The sequence below is a fragment of the Pteropus alecto genome, unplaced genomic scaffold, assembly GCF_000325575.1.
Source record: "Pteropus alecto unplaced genomic scaffold, ASM32557v1 scaffold134, whole genome shotgun sequence".
NCBI classification, from domain to species: domain Eukaryota; kingdom Metazoa; phylum Chordata; class Mammalia; order Chiroptera; family Pteropodidae; genus Pteropus; species Pteropus alecto.
In genome coordinates, this window is record NW_006436283.1 from 650160 (window position 1) to 660556 (window position 10397).

The 10397-nt window shown below is 68.7% G+C and overlaps 1 protein-coding gene across 1 annotated transcript in view; it reads left to right on the plus strand.

Moving 5' to 3' along the window:
* Window positions 1–10397, plus strand: part of FASN (fatty acid synthase) — a 15541-nt gene that overhangs the window by 4548 nt on the left and 596 nt on the right. The window contains 33 exon segments of the mRNA XM_025047051.1: window positions 1–257; window positions 339–526; window positions 642–831; window positions 1335–1429; window positions 1545–1679; window positions 1754–1957; window positions 2046–2161; window positions 2385–2557; window positions 2635–2826; window positions 2904–2984; window positions 3101–3289; window positions 3395–3574; window positions 3655–3855; window positions 4449–4753; window positions 4964–5356; window positions 5433–5597; window positions 5669–5787; window positions 5870–6024; window positions 6130–6333; window positions 6438–6588; window positions 6672–6850; window positions 6937–7056; window positions 7197–7319; window positions 7412–7635; window positions 7711–7912; window positions 8046–8197; window positions 8305–8396; window positions 8577–8728; window positions 8808–9053; window positions 9230–9409; window positions 9682–9909; window positions 10015–10235; window positions 10322–10396. The exon segment at window positions 1–257 is cut by the window's left edge and continues 92 nt beyond it. Coding sequence (XP_024902819.1) covers window positions 1–257; window positions 339–526; window positions 642–831; window positions 1335–1429; window positions 1545–1679; window positions 1754–1957; window positions 2046–2161; window positions 2385–2557; window positions 2635–2826; window positions 2904–2984; window positions 3101–3289; window positions 3395–3574; window positions 3655–3855; window positions 4449–4753; window positions 4964–5356; window positions 5433–5597; window positions 5669–5787; window positions 5870–6024; window positions 6130–6333; window positions 6438–6588; window positions 6672–6850; window positions 6937–7056; window positions 7197–7319; window positions 7412–7635; window positions 7711–7912; window positions 8046–8197; window positions 8305–8396; window positions 8577–8728; window positions 8808–9053; window positions 9230–9409; window positions 9682–9909; window positions 10015–10235; window positions 10322–10396 — 5887 coding nt within the window.

Below are 10397 nucleotides of genomic sequence, written 5' to 3' on the forward strand. Positions count from 1 at the left end.
AGCGCCCGCCCCGCACGCCGCCCTGCCCCGCCTGCTGCTGGCCAGCGGGCGCACCCCCGAGGCCGTGCAGGCCCTGCTGGAGCAGGGCCACCAGCACAGCCAGAACCTGGCCTTCGTGAGCATGCTCAATGACATCGCAGTCGCCGCCCCCACCGCCATGCCCTTCCGTGGCTGCACCATACTGGGCGGGGAGGATGGCGGCCGGGAGGTGGAGCAGGTGCCCACGGGCCAGCGCCCGCTGTGGTTCATCTTTTCCGGTGAGTTCCACCCCCAGGCTGTCCCGGGGCGTGGGCGTCTGGGTCGCTGGCTGCACCTCTGAGCGCCTGTCTCTGGCACAGGGATGGGCTCGCAGTGGCGGGGCATGGGGCTCAGCCTCATGCGCCTGGCCGGGTTCCGGGACTCCATCCTCCGCAGCGACAAGACCTTGAAGCCTTTGGGCCTGCAGGTGTCGGAGCTGCTACTGAGCACCGACGAGGCCACCTTCGATGACACTGTTAACACCTTCGTGAGCCTGACCACCATCCAGGTGTGCCCTCGGGGGCCGGGGCTGGGATGCCTGGTGGAGGGAGAGGGGTGCGGACCTGGCGGGCAGTCGAGCGTGGGCTGCTGGCCCCCGCACCGATGTGTTCCTGTGCCCCCAGATCGCCCTTGTAGATCTGCTGACGTCCATGGGCCTGAAGCCAGATGGCATCATCGGGCACTCCCTTGGGGAGGTGGCCTGCGGCTATGCTGACGGCTGCCTCTCTCATGAGGAGAGCGTCCTCTGTGCCTACTGGAGAGGCCAGTGCATCAAAGAGAGTAACATTCCTCTGGGAGCCATGGCGGCTGTGGGTAGGTGCTACCGGGGCTCCCCGCCCCACTCCACCCTGGGGCCTCAGGCTCTACCTAGGAGAGACAGAAGCAGGGGCCTGGGGACAGCTTGCCAGCCACCATCCTCAAACACAGCCATGTGGCCTTCCTGTGCCTGGGCGCCTCAGTGCCTGGCACGCTCACCCACGGGCATCACGGCAAAGGTCAGTGTGGTTTTCACAGGGTCCTGAGCTGAACTCACGTGAGGACAAGAACCCACAGGACTTTGGATAAAGTCAGGGTATCGGGGGGACTCGTCCTGGCTGCTCCCGTCCGCTGGCGCTGGCCCCGATGGGCTGGGGGGCAGGCGGATGGCCTGAGGGCCTCGCGGGGCATGAGGCCGAGGCCTCGACTGGGCAGAGTGGCCTGGGGTGCTGTGGTAATGACACCTTTGTGGGGAAAGCGCCTCGTAAGGGTGCATCTCCGCGGCGGTCATTACCGGTCCCGGTCACTGGGGCCCCCTCTGAGGCCGCCTCCGCCCACAGGCTTGTCCTGGGAAGAATGTCGGCGGCGCTGCCCCCCTGGCATCGTGCCCGCCTGCCACAACTCCGAGGACACAGTGACCATCTCGGGACCTCAGGTGGGGGCCACGAGGCAAGGCCTCGTCCCCAGTCCCCTCCCCCAGCCTTGGAGCGAGCTCTGCCCGGGCCGGCGCGCAGCCCAGCCCATCAGCCAGCCCCGACCCTCACCCCTAGGCCGCGATGTCCGAGTTCGTGGCCCAGCTGAAGCAGGACGGTGTGTTCGCCAAGGAGGTGCGGACGGGTGGCCTGGCCTTCCACTCCTACTTCATGCAGGACATCGCGCCCTCGCTGCTGCAGACGCTCAAGAAGGTGGGCCCGCGCCCCACGGGGCCACCGGGGGGCCGCCCGAGCACCCGGCCTGACCCCGCGGGTCCTGTGCACAGGTGATCCGGCAGCCGCGGCCCCGCTCTGCGCGCTGGCTCAGCACGAGCATCCCCGAGGCCCAGTGGCAGAGCAGCTTGGCCCGCACCTGCTCGGCCGAATACCACGTGAACAACCTGGTAAGCCCCGTGCTGTTCCAGGAGGCGCTGTACCACGTGCCCGAGAACGCCGTGGTGCTGGAGGTCAGCCCCCACGCCCTGCTGCAGGTGAGTGCCGGGGGGGCGGGGGGGGCGGGGGACGCAGAGAAGTCGGGGGACTGGTCAGGGAATGCCCGGCCCGGCTGTGCCCTCGCAGGCCATCCTGAAGAGGGGCCTCCGGTCCAGCTGCACCGTCATCCCCCTGATGAAGAAGGAGCACCCGGACAACCTGCAGTTCTTCCTCAGCAACATGGGCCGGGCCCACCTGGCAGGGTAGGTCCACGCCCCGCTCGGCCCCCGGGGCGGTCCCCGGCACTTCTCCTGGGTGAGGGAAGGTGTGGCCTCGAGACTGTCCCCAGGATAGGCGCCAGTGGGTGCTGAGCCACTGTCACAGCAGTCCCGGGCCTTAGGACAGATGGTGAGGGTCGGGTAGGACAGGGCGGTCCCGAGGCCGGCTGTGCCCCTGACCCTCCTCCTCCCCGCCCCCTGCCCACAGCATCAACATCAACGCCAATGGCCTATTCCCACCCGTGGAGTTCCCAGCTGCCCGGGGGGTTCCCCTCATCTCCCCCCACATCAAGTGGGACCACAGAGAGACCTGGGACGTCCCCAGTGTGAAGGACTTCACCAGCAGCTCCAGCGGTGGGGGAGCCACGGTCTACAACATCGGTGAGCCGGGCGTGGGTCGGAGGGCGGGTGCTGCCCCCCGCCCCTGAGGCGCCAGCACTGAGACCTGTGTCACGCAGACACCAGCACGGAGTCCCCCGACCACTACCTGGTGGACCACTGCATTGACGGCCGCGTCATCTTTCCCGCCACTGGCTACCTGTGCCTGGTCTGGAAAACTCTGGCACACGCCCTGGACCAGAACGTGGAGCAGATGCCCGTGGTTTTTGAGGATGTGACGCTGCACCAGGCCACCATCCTGCCCAAGACAGGTGAGGCGGGGTGACTGAGGGCTGCGGGGGGTGCCGATGGCTGCCGGCTGCCGCTGACTCTGACCCGCCGCCCGCAGAGATCGTGGCCCTGGAGGTGCGGCTCCTGGAGGCCTCCCATGCCTTCGAGGTCTCCGACAAAGGCAACCTGATAGTGAGCGGTGAGCGGGCGCCCGGGGCTGCAGCATCCCCAGGGGAGGTGGGGGGCCCCCGGCTCCCGGCTCCCAGCTCGGCTCTGCCCACCCTGAGGCCTTCCTGCCGTGCCCACTGTCTGCAGGGAAGGTGTACCAGTGGGAGGACCCCGACCCCAAGCTCTTCGACAGCCAGGGTGGCCTGGCTCCAGAGGCGCCGACAGGCCCAGAGGCAACGTCCCGCCTGGCCCCGGGGGACGTGTACAAGGAGCTGCGGCTGTGTGGCTACGACTATGGCCCCCAGTTCCAGGGCATCCACGAGGCCAGCTTTGAAGGTGGGGTCCCAGCCCGGTGTCCTGGCCAGGTGCGGGGAGGGCTGTCGTAGGTGTGGGCGCCCCAGGGGTGGCCTGACCCAGCTGAGCTGGCCCCCTCTCCCGTAGGCAACACAGGCAAGCTCCTGTGGAGGGACAACTGGGTGGCCTTCCTGGACAGCATGCTGCAGATATCCATCCTGGGCACCAGCCAGCGCAGCCTGCGCCTGCCCACCCGCATCGCTGCCGTGCACATCGACCCCGCCACCCACCGGCAGAAGGTGTACGCCCTGCAGCGCGAGACGCAAGGTAGCCCGGCCCCTGCACGCTCTGCATCCCACACTGGCCCTGCACCGGGCACTGCCCCCGCTCACCCTCTGTCCCTGCAGTGGTCGACGTGGTGGTGGACAGGTGTCTACAGAGCACGGTGGCCGGGGGCGTTCTCATCTCGCGGATGCACACCTCGGTGGCCCCGAGGCGGCAGCACGACCAGTCGCCCACCCTGGAGAAGTTCTGCTTCACGCCGCACCTGGAGGCCCGGTGCCTGGTCAAGAGCGCGGCCCTGCAGGAGGAGCTGCAGCTGTGCCGGGGTGAGGCCCGCCCCCGGGGCCCGTGCTGCCTGCGCACCCCCCGCCTACACGCGGGGCCCCCTGGGAGCCCCCCAAGCCCTGCGCCCCCAGCAGAGCTGGTGCCAGCTACTGCCTTGCCCTTTCCTGGTGGCCGTCCCCCAGAGGGGACCCAGTGCTCCAAGGTGACAGACTCGGTGCCTCCTAGCTGCTCGCCCACCAGCAGCGTCTGCAGGGCCAAACCCTGCAGGTGGTCCTCTGCAGAAGGCTCACACCTGTGCTGGTGGGCAGGGACCTTGGGGGGCCGTCAGGGTCCTCAGGGCACCGACCCCACCTCTGTGCCCTCTCAGCCTTTGAGGGCACAGCAGCCTCTGCTCTGGGCTCACCCAGCAGTCCCGATGGCGGACGCCACTTCCTTGCCACAGACTGTACGGCCCGCTCCACTGTCCACCTGTTGGCTTGTGCGATGGGCAGGGCTGGGCAGCAGGCCCCAGGGAGACAAGCTGCATGGGTCCTGGTCAGCCCCATGTCCCTGCCACAATTGCTGCTCCTGCCCGGGGGCGGGGAGCACTGCCAAGCCGAGGTCTCCCCCTAGTATCTGTCACCCCGTCCCCCAGGGTTGGCGCGAGCACTGCAGACCAAGGTGGCCCAACAGGGACTGAAGATGCTGGTGCCTGGGTTGGATGGGGCCCAGGCCCCCCGGGAGCCCCCGAAACAGGGCCTGGCCCGGCTGCTGGCGGCCGCCTGCCAGCTCCAGCTCAACGGCAACCTGCAGCTGGAGCTGGGGCAGGTGCTGGCACAGGAGAGGGCCCTGCTGCATGCGGACCCCCTGCTCTGTGGCCTCCTGGATGCGCCGGCGCTCAAGGCCTGCGTGGACACCGTGCTGGAGAACATGGTCAACTTCCGGATGAAGGTGGTGGAGGTGGGTGCCGAGCAGGCGCAGCGGGCCCAGACCGGAGTGCACTGGAGACCCTCCCTGAACGCTGGGGGAGAGGGCGCGGGGGCGGGCCGAGTGGGGTCCAGGGTGCTGCGGACGGCACTGGCGGCTAGATCTTTCCGGCAGACATTCACCCAGCCTGGGCTGGGACATCTGCCATGGTGGCAGACAGTCCAGGACCGTTTTCCTCCCTAGGTGCTGGCTGGTGACGGCCACCTGTACTCCCGCATCCCGGCCCTGCTCCGCATCCATCCCATGCTGCAGCTGGACTACACAGCCACCGACCGCCACCCGCAGGCCCTGGAGTCTGTCCAGGCCAAGCTGCAGCAGCATGGCGTGGCCCAGGGCCAGTGGGACCCCGCAGGCCCCACCCCCAGCGGCCTGGGCCCGGCAGACCTCCTGGTATGCAACTGCTGCATCTCCAGCCTCGGGGACGTGGCCACGGCCCTCAGCAACATGGCGGCCACCCTCAAGGATGGTGGCTTCCTGCTGCTGCACACCCTGCTCAGAGGACACCCCCTCGGGGACACGGTCGCCTTCCTGACCTGCCCCGAGCCGCAGCCTGGAGGGCAGAGCCTCCTGAGCCAGGTGCAGGGGAGAGGCAAGGCCTGGGGGAGGGGCCTGGGGGCCAGCCAGGCCCTGACCCCAGCTGGCTGTCACACAGGATGAGTGGGAGAGCATGTTTGCCAAGACGTCTCTGCGCCTGGTGGCCCAGAAGAAATCTTTCTACGGCTCCGTGCTCTTCCTGTGCCGCCGGCTGGCCCCTCCGGAGAGCCCCATCTTCCTGCCTGTGGAAGACACCAGCTTCCAATGGGTGGACCCGCTGAAGGTCAGTCCCCAGCCAACCGACACGCAGGCCTGGGGGCCCTCGCAGAAGCCAACCCTTCCTTCGTCCCGCAGGACATTCTCTCCGCGGCCTCCTCCCAGCCTGTGTGGCTGACTGCAGTCGGCTGCAGCACCTCGGGTGTCGTGGGCATGGTCAACTGTCTTCGCAAGGAGCCCGGCGGGCACCGGGTCCGGTGAGAGGCACCGCCGAGCACTGCGTTCCCTCCCCCCTCCCCCTCTCCCGTCCAGCCTCCTCACCGCTCTGCCCGCCCACAGGTGCATCCTGCTGTCCAACCTCAGCAGCACGTCCCCCGTCCCCAAGATGGACCCGAGCTCCCCAGAGCTGCAGAAGGTGCTGCAGGGGGACCTGGTGATGAATGTCTACCGGGACGGGGCCTGGGGGGCCTTCCGCTTCTTCTTGCTGGAGCATGGTGAGCGCCCACCAGGCTCCTTGCCGTGCAGCTGGGTGTGGAGGGGACAGGGCTCCACCAGGGTCTCAGGTGGCCCCATGGCAGCCTCACATCCTGTCACCCCAGACCAGCCGGAGGAGCAGACGGAACATGCCTTCGTCAACGTCCTCGTCCGAGGGGACCTCTCCTCCATCCGCTGGGTTTGCTCCCCGCTGCGCCACGCCCCAGCCCCCCGCCCCGGCTCTCGCCTCTGCACCACCTACTACGCCTCCCTCAACTTCCGGGACATCATGCTGGCCACGGGCAAGCTGTCCCCTGACGCCATCCCAGGTGCGGGCAGCGTGCGGCGGGGCAGGGGGAGGGGGGTGGCGGGGTCTTGCCACGGCGCTTGGGGTCCAGGAGGCCCCCGTGCCTCAGCCGCCATCTGCCCCCAGGGAAATGGGTCAACCGGGACTGCATGCTGGGCATGGAGTTTTCCGGCCGTGACGCCAGCGGCAAGCGCGTGATGGGGCTGGTGCCCGCCGAAGGCCTGGCCACCTCCGTCATGCTCTCTCAGGACTTCCTGTGGGACGTGCCCTCCAGCTGGTGAGTCAGCCAGGCAGCGAGCCTGGGCCCCCGCACGCACGCGAGGGGAGTCGGGCCTGAGCTGACCTGTGCACTGCCTGCAGGACCCTGGAGGAGGCGGCCTCGGTCCCTGTCGTCTACACCACCGCCTACTACTCGCTGGTGGTGCGCGGGCGCATGCAGCGCGGGGAGACAGTGCTCATCCACTCGGGCTCGGGCGGCGTGGGCCAGGCCGCCATCGCCATTGCCCTCAGCCTGGGCTGTCGTGTCTTCACCACCGTGGGTAAGCCGGCCAGCCCTTCCCGGAGCCCGGGGCTACCCGGCTGACCCTGCCGCCTGGCTCACCGGCGCGGGCCTCTCGCCCACCAGGCTCAGCCGAAAAACGGGCGTACCTCCAGGCCCGGTTCCCCCAGCTCAATGACACCAGCTTCGCCAACTCGCGGGACACGTCCTTCGAGCAGCACGTGCTACGGCACACAGATGGTAAAGGTGCGTGGCCCAAGGACCCCCACCGGTCCCCGGACCCTCATCACCCAACGCCTGCTCTCCTACCCCGGGTCCCCCCCCTCGGTGGCCGAGCTAGAGGAGGCCTGGCCCGGCCCGCACGGGCTCTCTTGTTCCCTTGCCAGGCGTGGACCTGGTGTTGAACTCCTTGGCGGAGGAGAAGCTGCAAGCCAGCGTGCGGTGCCTGGCCCAGCATGGCCGCTTCCTGGAAATCGGCAAATTTGACCTTTCCAACAACCACCCGCTGGGTGAGGCCCGGCCAGAGGCTGGAGGGGAGGCGCATGGGCCGGGGCACGGCGGGGTCCGGGAGTGCTAAGCCCTCCGCCCTGCGCCGACACAGGCATGGCCATCTTCCTGAAGAACGTGACCTTCCACGGGATCCTGCTGGATGCGCTCTTTGAAGAGGCCAACAGCAGCTGGCGGGAGGTGGCGGCCCTGCTGCGGGCGGGCATCCGGGATGGCGTGGTGCGGCCCCTCAAGTGCACCGTGTTCCCCAAGACCCAGGTGGAGGACGCCTTCCGCTACATGGCCCAGGGCAAGCACATTGGCAAAGTCGTTGTCCAGGTGAGGGGGCGCCCCGGGCACCCCGGGCTCTGACCCCGCGGGCGGTGCGTGAGTGGGGTGCCGCCTGTGCCGTAGGTGCGCGAGGAGGAGCAGGAGACTGTGGTGCGGGGGCCCAAGCCCACCCTGATGCCGGCCATATCCAAGACCTTCTGCCCGGCACACAAGAGCTACATCATCACGGGCGGCCTGGGTGGCTTCGGCCTTGAGCTGGCCCACTGGCTTGTGCAGCGAGGAGCCCAGAAGCTTGTGCTGACCTCCCGCTCTGGAATCCGCACAGGTCAGTGGGCGTGAGGGCCCAGGGGGCAGCAGGAGGGACGCCTGGCAGGCCCCAGCCCAGCGAGCCCCAAGGGCACCCCAGCCGAGCGTCCAGAACCCCAGTCTGCCCGACCCCACCACCCCGTGTCCTGCAGGCTACCAGGCCAAGCAGGTCCGCGAGTGGAAGCGCCAGGGCGTGCACGTGCTCTTGTCCACCAGCAACGCTATCTCTCTGGAGGGGGCCCGGAGCCTCATTGCTGAGGCCACGCAGCTTGGGCCTGTTGGCGGTGTCTTCAACCTGGCCGTGGTGAGTGCAGTGCAGAAGGGGCTGGTGCGGCCACCCAGGGCGAGTGCCCTCGCCAGCCCCCTGGAGCCCCGCGGCCGGGGCAGGAGCTGAGCACCCCTCGCCCCCAGGTCCTGAGAGACGCCATGCTGGAAAACCAGACCCCCGAGCTATTCCAGGACGTCAGCAAGCCCAAGTACAGTGGCACGCTGAACTTGGACAGGTGGGTGCCCAGCCCACGCGCGTAGAGGGGAGTGGCTGCTGGTCCCCTCCCACTGCCCCCCGTGCCTCCCCGACAGGGCACTGCCACCAACTTCCAAGGCCCAGGCTCCGTCAGGGTTGGCGCCAGGGGCCCGGGCAGGCAGACGCGGCCCCGCCCAGGGTGTGACTCCATCGCCCACAGGGTGACCCGGGAGGCGTGCCCTGAGCTGGACTACTTCGTGGCCTTCTCCTCCGTGAGCTGCGGGCGCGGCAACGCGGGCCAGACCAACTACGGCTTTGCCAACTCCACCATGGAGCGCATATGCGAGCAGCGCCGGCACGATGGCCTCCCAGGTGCCTGCTGCCCCCCCGCCCGCCCCTGGCCCGCCCCGGCCGCCGGCCGCCCACTCACCCCCGCCCTCCGTGCCCACAGGCCTCAGTGTGCAGTGGGGCGCCATCGGCGACGTGGGCATCGTGCTGGAGACCATGGGCGGCAACGACACGGTCGTGGGCGGCACGCTGCCCCAGCGCATCGCATCCTGCCTGAACGTGCTGGATCTCTTCCTGAGCCTGCCCTACCCTGTCCTGAGCAGCTTCGTGCTGGCCGAGCAGACGGCCACAGGCCACAGAGACGGCGATGGCCAGCAAGACCTGGTGAAGGCCGTGGCGCACGTCCTGGGTGAGGGAGCACGCTGTGCCTGGGCCGCGGTCGGTCTCCCTGGCTCTGCTACCGGGAGGGAGAGGTGCAGGGCCTGTGGAGCAGGGTAACGGCTGCGTGCCAGAGCCACGGGGCTCGGCCATCCCCCGAAGCCACTCCACTCCCCTCCTGATGGCTGACCGAGCGCCTCTCCCCAGGCATCCGGGACCTGGCCACGGTCAACATGGACAGCTCACTGGTGGACCTGGGTCTGGACTCGCTCATGGGCGTGGAAGTGCGGCAGATCTTGGAGCGGGAGCACGACCTGGTCATGTCCCTGCGCGACATCCAGCAGCTCACGCTGCGGAAGCTGCAGGAGCTGTCGTCGCAGGACAGCAGTGCGTGCGGGACGGGAGTCCCAGGGCAGCCTCTCCAGGGTCTGGGCATGTCTCCCAGGAGCAGTTGACCTAGGGGCAGCTGGCCCCCCCCACATCAAGGCTTGTCGTTCAGCCCTCCCTGAACGCTCGGCGGGTCCCAGTACCCATGCCCCACTCCCGACCAGGCCAGCAGCAGCCCGAGTCAGGTGTGAGTGCGTGTGCACTCACATGTCCATCTGTGTGCGGGTGTCCTGTGCACCCTGGCCCTCCTCAGCATCTGCTCCTCCTCACAGACCTGGAAGCCCCCACACCCAAGACCAGCCCTGCCAAACAGCAGACCCAGGTGAACCTGAGCACCCTGCTGGTGAACCCTGAGGGCCCCACCTTGATAAGGCTCAACTCGGTACAGAGCTCCGAGCGGCCGCTGTTCCTCGTGCACCCCATCGAGGGCTCCATCGCAGTCTTCCACGGCCTGGCCACCAAGCTCAGCGTCCCCACCTATGGCCTGCAGTGCACCCAAGGTACAGCAGGGTCTTGTGGGGCTGCTCTCCCATGAGACGGGGTGACGGGCCTGCCTGCGGGGTGCCCGGCCACCCACCTACAGCTATGCCTCTCGCCACCCGCAGCTGCACCCCTGGACAGCATCCAGAGCCTGGCCGCCTACTACATCAAGTGCATCAGGCAGGTGCAGCCTGAGGGGCCCTATCGCATTGCCGGCTACTCCTACGGGGCCTGCGTGGCCTTTGAGATGTGCTCGCAGCTGCAGGCCCAGCAGAGCCCCGCCCCCGCGCACAACAGCCTCTTCCTGTTCGACGGCTCGCACAGCTTTGTGCTAGCGCACACGCAGGTGAGCCCGGCGCCCTGGCCCTGGCCCTGGCCCCGGCCCCGCCCCGGCCCGGCCACCGGCTGCAGCGTCCCCTCCTCCCTTTGCAGAGCCACCGGGCGAAGATGACGTCCACTTGCGAAAAGCTGTTAGAGACCCAGGCCATGTTCTTCTTCCTGCAGCAGT